The sequence below is a fragment of the Manis pentadactyla genome, chromosome 2 (genome assembly GCF_030020395.1).
Source record: "Manis pentadactyla isolate mManPen7 chromosome 2, mManPen7.hap1, whole genome shotgun sequence".
NCBI classification, from domain to species: domain Eukaryota; kingdom Metazoa; phylum Chordata; class Mammalia; order Pholidota; family Manidae; genus Manis; species Manis pentadactyla.
The window spans coordinates 42,570,422-42,586,582 of record NC_080020.1 but is presented as its reverse complement, the minus strand read 5'-3'; the positions used below and the strand labels follow the sequence as shown (position 1 = coordinate 42,586,582).

Genomic DNA, 16,161 nt, shown 5'->3' with positions numbered 1-16,161 from the left:
GGCCATCACGTGGCTTTCTCCCTGTCCCTGTCTTCACATGGCTGTCTCCCTATAAAGACAGCAGACGTACTGGATTAGGGGCCCACTCTACACCGGTATAAACTCATCTTAAGTTAACTGATTATATCTGCAAAGACCCTACTTCCAAATAAAGTCACAGTCTGAGGTACTGGAGGTAAGACTTCAATATACCTTATGGAGGAGACACAATTCAACCCAAAACAGTTCTTCTGAGTCAGAATTCTAGAAGCATCACCCACCTTTCATACAGATGCTTCTCCCATCTTGATGCATTGTCTGCTCACAAGAAGAGCAAAGACTGGCAGAGCTGGCTGACAAGGGACAAGAGGAAAGCAAAAGACATGGCCTGTCCTGCAGCTAACCAGATGCTCTTGGAGTCTCCTGGACAGCCTCCCCTCAGGGTTTCCAGTGAGGGCAGGGGAGACTTTCGCCTCCTTCCCACCCTCTGTCTATGAGCAACCCCTGTTCCCTTAACCAGCCACCCAGGTCCCACTTCTATGCAATCCTAAGGCTGTGGAAGCAACGAGAGTAACTTGTTCCAGGAAAATAAGGCACACTTTGGTTTCAGACCTTTGAAAACCTGCCCCTGTCTGGCTCTGAAGAAATAGCCTTTTTCACAAATGCAGAGTCCCTAACAGAAATGAAGGAATAAAGCATTCCTCTTGACCTCAAGAGCTCACACCTAAGAATCCCCTGGCCTTTTGTAGAGAATATGACATGGCTTTCAGGTTGTAGATAAGAGGAGGTTAAGAAAGATTCTAGAAATCCACTTCCTATTAGTTTAGCTTTTTTAGCTAAATCCCAAATCGGAGCTCCAGAAAGAAGCCTGGAATTCCAGGTCACCGATGGGGTGTAAGTCCCTGACTAGGTGATGGAGTCACAGGAAGAGTAAGATTCACTGCTCTGCTCACTGAACCAGCAGCTCCCTCGCCCCTTCCCACCTGCCCAGCCTTTATCTGTTCTGACTGATTTTGCATGCCTAATCCTGACAATGTGACCAAGGTTGGCCAAAGGACAGGTGGGTCAACATTTTTATCCAAGAGATTTAACACCCCAGAGACAAGCTAAGGAAATGCATCATGCTGCTCTCTGGTGCTTTAAGCCATGCTCACCAGAAATCTTCAGTGTTGTCAGGAGAGGGGTCCTCCCACACTGTCTGTTATCCCTCAGACGCCAGAGGGGGCTCAGAAGTAGTAGGGCTCATGACAGGGAGAAATGGCATACGTGAGGGAAAAGTTAGGCAGGTGGGCTGTGCAGGCAGTTAGAATTAAAGCTAGCTAATGTAGTCTGGCATTTTCCATGTGCTGCGTACTCTTCTAAATTTTACTTGTATAATCTCATTTAATCCCCACAACTACCCTAGGGATAAATCAACAGATGAGGAAACTGAGACACAGAATTTAGGTGATTTTCCCAAGGGCAGGTCGCTTGGAAGTGGCAGGCGCAGAATTCATTCCCAGGAAACCCGGTTGCAGAGCTGATCCTGGCTGCTGTGCCCTGCTCCTGCTCAAGATTAGGACGGCTGCCCTGGAGTAGAACATTTCCCAAAGGGGAATGTTTGTTTTGTCTATAGAAGAGCTGAGGAAGAGAGGTTGAAAAGACAGCTGGAGGAATTTAAACAAGGTCCAGAAAACCACTTCCAGCTGAAGGAGACTGCTGGTGGGCATTGCCCCCAGGAGTGAGGCCAGGGCCAGGGAGACGGAATATTGCCCGGAGACAGGGGGCTAGATGAATGACCTCTTAGGTCTCTAAGGACCTTCCTGCTCAGCACCCCAAGACCTGTGTCCAAAGGGCTGCCTTAAACTCCATTTGGAGAGAAATCTAATTGTATTTCCCTCCCACCCTTTACCCCATCCTGCTTCTCTGCCACCCCACCCCCTGACCTCTGGCTCCCCTCCTCCTTGGGCCGCACAATCCCAAAGCTGCTCCTGCCCTCTGGGCTTCGAGGGGCAGCGGTGTGAGGTCAACCCTGATGACTGTGAAGACAACGACTGTGAGAACAACGCTACCTGTGTGGACGGGATCAACAACTACGTGTGTGTCTGCCCACCTAACTACACAGGTAAGCTCCCTGATGCCTGAGTGTGAACTGGCGCATGTAGGCACTGGGGTGGGGGTCATGCGCTGAAGAATAGCATTTTCTTAGCTTTTTCCAGGGATCTCACCTGTTTCCCCATGTCGACAGAGACTTGAACCCCCCAAGCCCCAGTCTACGCCATCAGGGCTTCCCAAAGGCCTATCTGTTGGCTTGTCCATGCCTCCCACTCCTGCCAATCACCAGCTTCTTCCCACTTTGGAACAGGCCCCGAGGCCCTTCCAGCTGTCTGCCCACTTAGATGGCGGCATTCCCTCCTGTGGGAACCCTGGGGTCCCGGTGGTGCTAGAGGCTAGTAGAGAGGCACTTGCATTGTGTTTATGCTTTGTTCAGGTCTCTTCAACCTTTCCTGATCCACTACATTTTCCAGGGACTTTGTTAGGAGGTGGGATGGATGCAAAAATGAGCAAGACAAAGTTCTTCTCGTAGGAAGCTGATAGTCCAGTAGAGAGAGACCTGTATTTAATAGAATGAGAATATAACACCTGTAAGCCCAGGGGGAGTGTGTCACAGAGCAGGAAGCTGAGCCAGCCGGAGAATAGAAGAAGGCTCCCCACAGGAGGTTATCCATCAGGAGAATCTTTCCACCCTCAAAACACAGCACCTTCATTTCCTACATCAACAGCCCCTGATGTGGACAATTAGATATGCCATTGAATTGTGAAGCAAAATACCACTAAGTGGTATGAACACGGCCTACTTTGTATATACCAAAGTAGCATATACCAAAATGGAAGTCCATGAATTCTTCAAGAAAAAGTCTCCGTTGGCAAAAAGTTTGGGAAACACTGCATATATAGCTTCCTATTTGGGGGCTCCCTGACACAAATTAGGAGGTTCTAAGAATTCCTACTTTAAGTAATGCTGTTTATTTAAGCCAGAAAGCCCCAAACTTATTTGATCTCAGAGCTTCCCTCTTAGCCTACCTCAGAACACTATTGCCAATCAACACCCTGTGCTGCAAGAAACATATTTTAGGAAATACCAGCCTAAGGCAAGGATGGAAATAAGGACAGTGCAACTCCAGGGACTCCTATACCCTGCTCTGTTGGAACCTGGCTTTGATGTCAAGTGAGATGAGAATACATGGAAGATGAATGGAATCAGTCCTAAAGCCTGCAGACAGGGAAGCCAAGTAGCTCCGGTTGCCCCTCAAAATCCTGTGCCTTTATGCAGACTTCCAGCCCAATAGCCAGGTATCACCCCACCATCCACCAAAGCACACTCTTGAGACTGTGGGAGTGTGCTAAGGCCAACTGAGAATACCACCTACTCTACTTAATCCTAGGCCTCCTGGGGTCTCAGAGAAGACTTCGTGCTGGGAAAAAGTGCAGAGAGATCTGCTGAAGGCCTACTTCCCTTACGCCCTCTATCTTCTGCCTTCAAGAGTGGAGTTAATTTAGCAACAAGAGTTAAATTAGCAACAAGCAACACTTTTTATGCATCTGCTGTATACCATGTACTGAATTGGTTACTAGAGATAGCAGAAAGTCTAAGATATGCCCTCAGCCAACAAGGGGCATCCGGTCTACCTAAGATGAGTAGAATCATTGTATAGAGTAAAATCATTGGTCCAGAAGAGTCTGCTTAGTGCCAGGAGGCAGGTAATAAAAATCCCAGAAGTTAGAAGGTAGAGGTGCTCAAAATAGGCTTAGGGGCAGAGGAAGGGCTTGAACTGAATGTATGGCTGGCGATGGGCAGTGGGCAGGGGGTGAGGAGACAGTCATCGAGGTGGTTCCCATCCCCAGTGAAGCCCCATGGCCCGTAGCTGCCCTTAATTGGGTGCACTTCTGACCTGTTGCACTTTGTTCCTGATGATGAGATGTCCCACTATTCTGTAGTCCCATGCAGACACTTGTCCACCTTGCTGGGTCTCCCCAGGAGGTGAGCAAGGGAAGGGGGCTTATGTAAAGAGTACAGTGGCCTGGTGGTCTTGAGAGGCTGGTGGCAAAGTGAGGACAGGGTAGGGGATAGTTTGTCCCCACCACAGCCAAGAACAGACTCCAGGGCTGCCATTGTTTATGTACACCCCAGCCACACTCAGGACAGTCCTCTCCCGTGTCCGCTGGGAGCCGCAGCCCGCAGCCTTCTCCGGCCCTGGCTCCTACCCCGCCTCTGAGAGAACTGCCATGGGTTGAAGTTTTCCTCTCTTAGATCACTCTCCACCTGGCTTGGCCAGTGGAATTTGAGGAGACACAAAGTTCAGAGGTACACTACAACCCTCCTTACCCCGGCCGTATCCTGTCTCATCCATCATATTCCCAAAACACATTGTCAGGCACCGTGAGCTTTTGGGGCTTATATACTAAGGCCATCCCTGGGTATTTATGACCCGTTAGGCATTTTGTAGTACTATGAATTTCAAAGGGAATGTATCCAGAGACCAGAACTTCAAATTCCTTTCATAGTTTCTTCTCTGAGAAAATCCAAGGAGCTTACTTATCTATAACAGGTGGACTATGCTGCCAAGCCATGTCTGCTCCTTTAGGAAGCTTCTGGGCTTCCACAGAGTTCACCTCTGCCCTCGTGCTTACAGCTCTGCGGGGCCTGCTTATTGTAGATCTCCCCCACTAGGCCATGGGGGAGGACAGAACCGCATCACTGTTGTCCCTAGCACCTGGCACAGTGCCTGCCACACAAGAGCTCAATAAATGGGTGTGAAATGAAAACTCAAATACATGAGCATGACCCAAGGTCAGGGGCTGTCATCCTGTGGTTTCAGCTGCAGCAGCCCCTGAATAACCAAGTGAAACAGCCAAATGATAGTGCTGGCAATGCCCAGGAGAGGTCCTGGGTCCTTCCCCATCACTGCTAGGGAAGCCAGTGCAGAGGTGCAGGTGACAGGATATGCCAAAGGAGCAAATACAGGGCTCATGATGTCCTTAACTTCCTGAATGGGGCCAGATGAATCTGATCTTCCATCCACGCTCTCCCCAAGCACCCTCCCTGATGCTGAGTTCTCCACCCACCCCCAGGTGAGCTGTGCGATGAGGTGATTGACCACTGCGTGCCTGGGATGAACCTCTGTCAGCATGAGGCCAAGTGCATCTCCCTGGACAAAGGATTCAGGTAACACTTGGCTTCATGCCCCCAGCACAGGTCCTGAGCACTCTGACTCCAGCCGTCTGCACTGGCAGCAGAGGTTCTCAGGCTCCCTCCATGTTCATTCTCATTCTGATCCTCCCTCCCTCCCTCCCCACTTTCTACTCCCACGCCCCCCCTCCCGAATCCCTCCCATCATGTTACCCGTCTGTTACTATGTACTTCTATCTCTGACTCGTAATGGTCTAATTCTCTCAGTCTGTCTCTGTTTCTGTCTCTCTCTGTCTCTGTGGGTGTCTGTAAGTCTCTCTCTGTGTCTTTTGACTAATTGTGAGATTGATTGATTGATTATATACCCCCCTTTCCTTTACCCCCCTTCTTCCTTCCCTCCCCTCCCACCTCCATCTCTCTCGGAGCTCTCCTTCCAGAGCTGCAGGCAGCAATCCCACTGAGCAGAGTCCAGAGGGTGTTTGGTCACCTTCTTGTGTGTGGCTGCCACATTCAGGGAGGCCACGTTTCGGCTGCAGCAGCCTTCCCCAGCCAGGTGTAAGCCCGAACAGCAGGCTCAGGGGTGCGCAGCAGAGGCGCTGCTCCGGGGGGTGCAGCTCAGCCTGCAGGGCCTGGGCTGGGGCAGCGGCTGCTGTCCTCTCATCTGGGGAACAGGAGGCTAGTTCCCAGGCCTCCCAAGGCCATTTGCCCTTCTTACCCCAGCACCAGTCTTGGGGGAATAATGAAAAGCAGTAACACAGAATCAAAGGGAGTACAAACAGCAACAAATTCTTCATCACCTTCTATGTATCATACTATTTGCTCAGGGTGCATCAAGTGCACTGCACAAAGTATGCCACTTAATTTTTGAACAATAAATAACAAGTTATTACCAACTGCATTTAAAGATGAAGAAACTGAAACAGAGGGAATGAGCGGCTGAGGCACTGAGAACAGGTCTGGCAATCAGTAAGTGTGAACGAGACAGTGTTAACTGGGAGGGTCTTGGAGAATCACTCCAGCTCCCTCAAAGCCCCGCTTTCCCCAGGTACTGGAGGGGGACAGACCTCATCAGGTGCTGGCAGGCCTCAGTGAGACAGTGAACAGTGCTTAGCGCAGTGACCAGCACAAAGGAGGACTGAGCTGCATGTTAATTCTCTGGAGGAGGTCGTAGGTCCAAGCCCATATCTGTGATTCCAGCCCCGGGCTCCTCAGCCTGACTCCTGAAAACAGGACAGCCCTGCATGAAGCAGACAGACTGGCTCACAGGGACCAGAGGCTATGGATGCCCAGTGAAACCGACTGTGGGGCAGGCTTTGGGGAGCCTGTGCGAGTTGAGGGGTACTTAGGAATGTGGACAGATAGAGGAGAGGACATCTGGAAGCTGGCTGGGCCCATGGGACAGCCTCACTCTGCTGTGTTCCAGGTGCGAATGTCTCCCAGGTTACAGTGGGAAGCTCTGCGAGGTGGACAGTGATGACTGCGTGGCCCACAGGTGCCGCCACGGGGCCCAGTGTGTGGACGCGGTCAATGCCTACACGTGCATCTGCCCCCAGGGCTTCAGGTATGGTGGAGGGGCCTCTCAGGAAGGAGACATCTGGACCAGACAGCAGCGGGCAGTGGGCTGGGGACTGACACACTAAGGCAACCAGGGTGGAGACCCACCCCCAGGCAGCCCAGCCCGGGTTTCTGTGATGCTTCATTCACCCACATCTTCTTCAGACCTTCCAAGTCCCCCGGTTGATGTCATTAAACCTGTGTTGTAGATGGAGAGAAAATCTACCCAGGGCAACTGCGCAGAAGTTAGACTTAGGGTCCTGCTCACATAATGTCAGGCTTGGGTGTGATTGCATCTAACGGAAGATGCCTCCATCTTAGAGCCCAGCTTTCAGGGTAGGGGAGGCCATGTGGTCAAGAATCTTCTTTTTAGGCTAGAGAACAAAAACATGATGCCCCAATGGCAGAAAATGGAGACAAACAGGGGTCCTTGGGGCCAGTCACTGGAATCGGTGAAACCAGATAAGAAAGGGGAGAGGCGGTCAGGAGATGTCTGTGGGTATGTGGAAAGAGACGCCTGGCTTCCACGTCGAGCTCCCGCACTGACAGGAAGGGACTGGAGGGGAGTCAGGGACCACGCTTATGAGGGGCCAGACTGGGTGACAGGTCCATGTACATCAGCCACTGGATGGCATAGAGCCAACCATGCGATAGCCTCCAGGGACGGGAGCCGGGAAGGAGCCACAGGGCTCCCAAGGCCAGTCTTTCTAAGGCCTGGCTGAGACCCTCTGCATCAGACGTTTGTGAAAATATGAGGTCCTGAGCCCCACCCCAGAGCTACTTAGAACTGGGAGTAGAGTGAAGGGGCCGGGAATCTGTACTCTTTTAATGTTCTTAAATTGTGGTAAAAATACACATAACATAAAATTTGCCATCGTATCCATTTTTAAGTGTACATTTCAGTGGCATTAAGTACATTCACACTGTTTTGCAACCATCACCAACTATCCATCTCCAGAAATATTTTTATCTTGCAAAACTGAAACCCTGTACCTATTAAACCTGACTTCCCCTTCTCCCAGCCCCAGCCCCTGGCAATCACCTGTCTCTGAATTTGACTGCTCTGGTTACCTCATGTTAGTGGAACCGAACAGTATGTGTCTTTTTGTGACTGGCTTATTTCACTTAGCGTAATGTCTGTTCTTAAGGTTCAGCTGTATTGTAGCCTGTGTTAGAATTTCCTTCCTTTTTAAGGCTGAATAATATGCCATCATTTGCATATACATTTTGCTTATCTGTTCCTCCACAAATGGACAAGAATCTGCACTTTTAACACATTCATCCCAAGTTATTCTGATGACAATGAAATGTGGGGTCCTACACTCTTGTCCAACCCTGATATTCTAAAAACGGGGCCATTGGGGCTTAGCAGAGAAGGCTTGTCCCAGTGAGGGCCAGGGCTGGAGCCGGTTCCAGCTCCCACCACTCTCCCCCTCTCTACTAGTGGCTCTTTGGCCCAAATAACTATGGTTGTCTCCTCTCCTGCTCTCCCCCCACCCCTGCTACCCCTCTTCCTTCAGCGGGCTCTTCTGCGAGCACCCCCCACCTATGGTCCTGCTGCAGACCAGCCCCTGCGACCAGTATGAGTGCCAGAATGGGGCCCAGTGCATCGTGGTGCAGCAGGAGCCCACCTGCCGCTGCCCACCAGGCTTCGCCGGCCCAAGGTGCGAGAAGCTCATCACCGTCAACTTTGTGGGCAAGGACTCCTACGTGGAACTGGCCTCTGCCAAGGTCCGGCCCCAGACAAACATCTCCCTGCAGGTGCGCCCCACCCCACCCAGTGCTTAAAAACACCCCAACATGCCCCCAAGCTCTGAATGTCTCCAGAACAGGTGGGAGGCCCCAGATCATAGCAGCTCTGCCCCCTCCAACTAAAGCGTCATCAAGGACAAAAATTCAGCTTCAGGGCATCTGGACCAGTTCTGTCCAGAGGGTTGTATACACAACTCCTGGCCAGCCCTCACTGCCAACAGCAGCCACCACTTCTAGCCTCATTCCCTCATTTTTCTAGAAAATATTCATTGAACTGTTATATGCCAGACAGCGTGCTAGCAGTGGGGATTCCATGGTAGATAAGTTGCACAAAGCCCCTTTCCCAGGGCAGGATGACAAGGGAAGGGGAAATGACATCCCTGAGTGCTGTGAGAGCAAATAAGTGGGGCAGTGACCCCAGCCTGCTGGGCAGAAGCAGGGAAGGCTCCCCAGAGGCAACGCTGGCTAAGCTGAGACCTGAAGGAGGGTTAGGAGTTAGCCTGGAAAGGGATGGAAGGGTGAGGGGCTGACAGAGCAGGATGAAGTGGGGAAGCAGTCTAGCCCCACAGATCAACATGTGCAAAGGCCCAGAGGCACAGACAAGCAGGGTGTTTTTCAGGGACTAGAAGTCCATTTAGCACAAAGCAAATTCTTTACCAACTAACATCTTTCAGATTCCCTACATGTGGTCCTAAGTACATTTACTCCAAACTAATCCCTCACTTCAGGCGACCTAAATGCTACATGGCAGACTGGGGAAAGCAGGGAATGTGTATGATTGAGAAAAGCAGGCCCCTACTTACAGACTTGCTGAGAATGAGGAACTCCAAAGACACAGCTAGAGAGAGCAGGCCAGTGGGTAGCCCCAGCTGCGGCCCTGCCTTCCTCTTGGCCACAGTAGCACAGGTTTAAGCTCATGGAGAAAACATTCATTCAACAAAGATGTATTGAGCACCTATGCATGCCAGGCACCACTGTAGGCAATGGGGCTGCAGAAAGGCACAAGTTCAAACTGCCTCATCTTGTGGTGCTTACAGTTCAGTGGGGCTGCCCCTGGGCACAAACAAGAAGGAAGCTCTGGCTGCCATCAGCCCCTCCTGGGTTCTCCTCATTGCCCTCCCGCTTTCTTCCCTCAGTCCCACCCACCCAGGGGCAGGAATGTCAGGTGCCTAGAGCAGTACCCAGTGCCCCAGGCATCCAGATGTCCTCTCAGGCTACCTGCTTCCCTTCTGTCCCTCAGACTATACCTGGGCCGGGCGGTGGGAGTCCACACGCAGGCCGGAGAACCCCAGCCCTCTGGGCAGCAGCTTCTGAAACCAGTGGTTCTCTGCCTGGGCAGCACATTAAATCTCCTAGAGAACTAAAATTATCTTTGCCTGGGCCCCACCCCCAGAGATTCATGTGTAATTGGTTTGGGGTAAAGCCCAGACACTGGTATTTTAAAAAATCCCCCAGATGACTCTTAACACACAGCCTACTTCATAGTAAACATTAAATTAAGTGGTTATTATTAGCATTTTATCTATAATTATTATTATACTTTATACGAGAGTCAGAGGCCCTTAGAGGGGCAGAGATTTGGGTGGGATCACTTTGTATGCCACAGAGAGAGGCTCGATTAGAGCTCAGGGCTCCTGACATATATATATATATGTATGTGTATATATATATATATGTGTGTGTGTGTGTATGTATGTATATATATGTATATATGCATATATATTTATATAATAAAATAATATATATGGTATTGTCCATTATATATACAGTTGACCCTTGAACAACACAGGTTTGAATTGCAGAGGTCCACTTACAGATTTTTTAAAATAAGTACATTGGAAAATTTTTTGAAGATTTTCAACAATCTGAAAAAATTCAAGATGAACTATGTAGCCTGAAAATATGAAAAAATTAAGAAAAAGCTGTCATGAATGCATAAAATATGTGTAGACACTAGTCTGTTTTATCGCTTACCATAAAATCAATAGTAGGCTATTAGGATTTACATTTTGGGGGAGTCAAAATTTATACACAGATCTTTTACCGCATGTGGGAGGCAGGGGAAGTTGCCCGTAATTCCCTGTGTTGCCCAAAGGTCAACTGTATATGTAAACATAGTCGCACATAATGATTACTCAATAACAAAGAATAAACATTTGTTGAATTAAACTGCTCTATCAACATTCACTAGAATAGAAGTATAGACTGTCCTTCTGGGGACTTACAGACTAAATGGCAAGAGGAAATAGAGACATGAATGCGGATCTGGGGTTCGTTCAGAAGCTGCCGCCTGCAGGAGGGCTCTGGGAGTGGGACAGGGAAGGGCAGGTCTCCCGGGAGCCCTGACCCCGTGCCTCTGTCCAGGTGGCCACTGACAAGGACAACGGCATCCTCCTCTACAAGGGAGACAACGACCCCCTGGCGCTGGAGCTGTACCAGGGCCACGTGAGGCTTGTCTACGACAGCCTGAGCTCCCCACCGACCACGGTGTACAGGTAAGGGGCATGGACCCTCCCTCCAGAAGATGCGGGGCCACCCTGCCGCCTTTCTCCCTGCCCCCCACGCACACTCCCCCTTGGAGTGGCAGGTGGGAGGGAGAGGCAGGAGAAGGAGGCAGGCCCTGCGGGGAGATGACACCTCATTACCATAAGATAAATGGCCAGCTGGCGACTGTGCAGGAGACCTGCGCTCCAATGGGGACAAGGCTGCTTAATGAGATGCCCTTTTCAAAATGTCATCCTAATCTTTTATTAGTTTAAGAAAGAAAACAGGCGGAGATGAGCATGCAGCTCAAGGGAAAGAAATTCCAGAGCACTGAGAGAGCAGGACTACTCCTTAAGTGACTTTCAAACTGTTCTGAAGGACAGTTTTCCCTAAACGTCAGTCTTTCTGACAATCACCCTGGTCTTTTTTACATTATTGCTATGTCAGCTGTACTATTGCTTAACATGCTACCTTACATCAGCTTAAACTGCTCACTTTTTAAATTTAGCTTCCTCTTAAGTCATATCCATGATTTCAGCTAGTTCAATGTTAGATTTTTTTTCTCAGTACAATAAATGTTAAACTATTAAAATGAAAAATTATCTTAGCTATAAATATTTTTGTGATAGTTAAAAAACATAACTGGTAGAAACATTTACCTGCGTTACACGTGAAACCACATTAACCCGCCTGTGGAAGGCGAGTCGTTACTCCAGGGAAGCACAGTGCGTGAGGAGGACCCACATGCAGAGGCTGGCCTCCTGCTCCTGGAAGCACACGCATGTTTGATGGGAGCTGGTCAAGAGCAGCAATTCTCAGACTTTTTTCCCCAGTAACTAAATCCTTTCTTTAATCAAATCTTTTATATTGAACTCAAGAATGGTAACTACACAGAAGCAAAACTATGCTGCAGGGCTGGAGGGAGCAAAGGCCTCCCCTTCTCTCATACTGTCAGGAACACCCCAGTATACCTCCAACAAACCCAGTTGAAAACCACTGGTTAAACCTGCGGTTCTTGAAGTATGCCCCTGGGGCAGCAGCAGGACCAGGAGCCTGTTAGATATGCACATTTTCAGACCCCAGCCCGCACCTGCTGCCAGACGCTGGGGTAGGGCCCTGCACCTGTTGTAAGGAGCCTCCAGATGATTCTGATGCCCAAGTCTGAAGAGTGCCAGCTTACACAGGAAGCCTTCCTGGAGGAGGATCCATTTGTGGTGGGTCTTGAAGAAAGGGAAGAAATTGATGAGCAGAACAGGTGGACAGGCTGGCTAGGGGAACAGCAATCACAAGCCTAAGGGACAATGAAAAGGTTCATGGTAGCGGGTGGAGGTGGGTGGGGGAAGAGCAGCCTGGTTAGGGCAGTCGAGTACAACGGATCCCAGGCAGAGAGCTCACCCCATGGCTTTGAGTTCCCACAGTCAGGACGCCGCAGAGCTGCTGGTCATGGCTAAGTGGACGGGACAGAGAGATGAGGGCAGGGGCCGTCTGTGGTGTCAGACACACCTGGGTTTGAGCAAGCTGTTCAACCTCTTGCCTGTTTCCTCATCCGTGCACTGCGGCTAAGAGCAGGATGTACCGCCAGGAGTACTGTTAGGGCTGGAGGTGGAGGGAGGGCTTGACAAACTGAACTTTTATGTGGGCATGTGGAGCACAGAAGGTGACAGCCAGGCTTCCAGAGGGGCTGGGCTCTGTCCAGAACTTGGAAACCAAGCCTTTGCCCACAGGGGCAAAGGGGTGACTTAGTAAAGGGGTGCTGTCATCGGTGGGAATGTGGAGCACTGCTGTTGGCTGACTCAGGGCATGAGGGATGAAGTGGAGACCCAGAGCATTGCTGTCTCCTGCGGCCCTTGTCAGGGAGTCAGATGAGCGTTAGCAGGGGCACCGGGGAGACCCCCGGCTCTTTCTCCCACCTGTGGGAAGAACCTAGTGAGGGATACACAGGCCTGGATCCACATGCCAAGCCTGGTGACAGACCTTTGTGGCCCTTCAATCCTAAAGGGCCCAAGACTCCAGAAATCCCATATTAAAAATGGTTTTGCTTCCAAACACTTGTCTCTGAGGGAGGCCTGGTATTGCTGAGGGGAGCCGGCAGCCTGAGGACTGCTACACACTGAGGCCCCCACTGACCAGTCCCTAGAGGGGAGTGAACAGCCAGGGCCCCGCAGGGACACACAGGCCTGGGGCAGCTGGATTCTGTGGCCTTCTCCTTGCGGGTGCCTGACTGTGTTCATCTGCCCCACGTGAGGGCACAGAGGTTCTGCTCCAGGCCCCGGGGCATGTACACAGAACAGCCCACCTGAGCCGCCCCCTGCCCCGGAATGGAGGCAGACCTCACTATTCCTCACTTCCAGGACTTGTCAGAGGGGCTTTAGGCATCATTTCCTGCCTGCGAGGCAGCAGACCTGGGGAAAGTAGCCTGAGCTTTCAGGGAATAGTGGGGACTGTGGCAGCCTAAGGGGTACAGGCCTTGTCCAAGGTGCATCCACCCTCAGCTCCAGCAGGTGCGGCTGTGTGGGGCACCAATAGAAGCTAGAAATTCGGGGTTTCTATGAGAAATATCTGCACTTAAATGCTGACCGTTTTAATACAGAGCTCTATTTGGCTCCCATGGCCTTAATTACCGCAAGCCCAGGCAAGTGTCATCACCCCTGTGTCAAGGATGAGAAACCTGAGGTTCACATGAAGTCCATGGCCCCAAAGCACGCAAGCCAGTGAGTGGCAGAGCTAGGATTCAGGCTGCCGCCAAACGCCATTCTCCCATGGTGCTGAATCTGAGGGAGGGTGGGCCAGGTCCCGTGCTCCAGTCCTGGGGCTGCAGTGGGGTGTGCGGCCTGGGTGGCTGCCTAACCAAAATGCCAGGAACTCTGTGTTCCTGTGAGGCTCTGTCACCACCTAGTGGCCACAAGCCATTCAGGTGAGCACACCCACCGCCTTGAGGATCATTTTCAGTGGCAGCAGGGTCCAAGGCTTGGGAGACGGGATAGGAGTCCCACCTCCATCGCTTCCACTTTAAGGCTTCAGGCTGAACTCCTTAAGACTCTGAGCCTTAAGCTTCTTATTTATAAAATGGAGAAAAATTGCACCTCCCAACGGGAGGTTGTTAGTGTTAAATGAGGGAATGCAGGCCAGGTGCTTAGCACAGAGGAGCACAGTGTCTTCCCCTGTCAAGCACCCGACACCCGCCTTCCATTGATATGAAAAGCAAGAGAATTCAGTGGCCACTCTGGCCAATGCATGTCCTCCTGCCAGACACAGGCAGGAGCTGTCCAGCCTGGCTCTGACCCCTCCCATGCTCCCCACCTCCCACTCCGTGCTGGCCAGGGCCCCCTCCTTCCCCTGCAATCCCCCAGTCTCTCTCCAGGAGGCTGGTAATGGAGCTTAGAACCACAGGAGGGTCAATTATTTTAAGAATTAACAGCAGGTGGGGGTTTTCCCCCCAATTCTTTTCTCTTCTTTTGTAGCAGGAGAGCCATTTTTCTCATTATTGTTACTTGATAGGCCAAGATTTAATAAAATATAAAAAAACAAGTAGAAATGGAGCTATCCTGATGTGGAAGATGGTGGTAAGAAATTCGAGCCTTCAGCACCACCTACCCATGATTTGAAAACCACTGGCTTTAGGCCTGTTTCCAGGAGGCCCTACGCTGTGCCAGGAAGAAGGCAGCCTGTGAATCCATCAGCATCTACTGGCACAGACAAGGTTATGGGAGGGTTGGATTCAGACTCAATCCTGACATTGAACCTCAATTCCACCACCTCCTAGCAGTGGGACCTCAGTCAAGTTACTTAGGTTCTCTTGCTGTAAAATGGGGTTCACATGAGTCCCCTCCTCAGAGGTGCGACAAGCCAGTGAAGGCATATGGAAACCCAAAGGCCTCAGTAGCTGTACGGTTAAGAATCAGTAGAAGAGCTCTTCTGGGGCTCACTAGCCTGTTGCCTGCTCAGTCCCGCCTGCCACACCCAGCTCCTCCAGGCCAGGGTCAGGGCCACGGAGACCATCACCTCCCCCTTTACTGGGCACTTGCATGGTTTCAGGGGTCATGCATTGCCTGTTAAAACCCAGTGAGGCTGACATCATCACCAGGCCACTGCACCAAAGTAGAAACTGGGGCTTACAGAAGTGATGTGACTGGCCCAGGGTCCCTCAGCTGGAGGGCCCAGTGTGATACTCGACCTCTCCAGCCCCGAAATGGCTGAAGAGGTGAACCTAGAGGAAGGGGCCTGCCTAGGACTCTCCTTGTGGGCATCAGGGGAGGACCTCCAGGGAGCCGGGCAGCCAGGGCCCCATCAGAGACAGGGGCCAATGGCCTCACGGTCCCCTCTGCTCCTGTGGCTCCGACCAAACCACTGGCTCCCAGCCAGATGCCCTCGGTGGTGGTGCACCAAGGCCTGGGCCAGTGGGGGAGTGCAGGAAGGAAAGAAGAGAACAGGCCCAGAGCCAGCGGCCGGGAAGGGTTATGGTGTGTGAATGTTCACTGTGACTGTGCTTCTACCATGAAAAGCAGCTGCCTCAGACTTTTGGAATCTTAATGTGGGAAGGGAATGCCAAGAGCACCTGCCCAGAGCTATAGCCTCTCTACAGCTCTTTCTCTGACCGGGTGGCTGTCCAGCGTCTAGTTATACACCTCAAGGAATAGAGAGCTCATTTTCATTCAGGACAGCATCAGTTTACAAGATGATTAGGAGATACATCTGCATATTTTTTCATGTGTGTTTAGAAAACTGTGTTAGGGCTCAAGATCAAGGAAGCCTGTGGTCTCTTCACAGCAGCCCTTCTCCCCGACCCACTACCACCAACTAGGCTGCAGGATCACAGGCCTCCTTGGCCTTATCCTCAGTTGACCATTGAGAAAGCTGGAAGCTACTGAAACAGAACAGTCCTGCCTTCATATGGCTTCTTGACTCCCCATTACAAAACCAGATCCCCCAAGCAACTCTTTTAACTACTACTCTTTCCCTCACTGCTCTCTTTCTTGACCAGGCCTTAGATTGATTCGATGGTTATTTGACTTAGAGGAGAGACTAAGGAAAGAGAGGTGAGCTTTGTAAGTGAAGACACCCTGTCTGTCCGTTTGCCAGCGATCCCAACACCTAGGATAATGTGGTTCCTAGTAGACATTCAGTGGATGGATGGATGGATGGATGGATAGATGGAGGGAGGGAGGGAAAGAGCGAGGATGGATGGATGGGTGATGCGTGGATTGTTGGGTGGTTAGATGATG

The 16,161-nt window shown here is 51.0% G+C and overlaps 1 protein-coding gene across 2 annotated transcripts in view; it reads left to right on the top strand.

Annotated features, from left to right (window-relative positions):
- The window catches only part of SLIT3 (slit guidance ligand 3), a 588,416-nt gene that overhangs the window by 552,864 nt on the left and 19,391 nt on the right, over nucleotides 1-16,161 (top strand). For both annotated transcript variants that reach the window (XM_036884704.2, XM_036884703.2), the window contains exons 28-32: nucleotides 1,944-2,083; nucleotides 5,092-5,185; nucleotides 6,573-6,710; nucleotides 8,224-8,464; nucleotides 10,820-10,950. In XM_036884704.2, coding sequence (XP_036740599.2) covers nucleotides 1,944-2,083; nucleotides 5,092-5,185; nucleotides 6,573-6,710; nucleotides 8,224-8,464; nucleotides 10,820-10,950 — 744 coding nt within the window. The remainder of the gene's footprint in view (nucleotides 1-1,943; nucleotides 2,084-5,091; nucleotides 5,186-6,572; nucleotides 6,711-8,223; nucleotides 8,465-10,819; nucleotides 10,951-16,161) is intronic.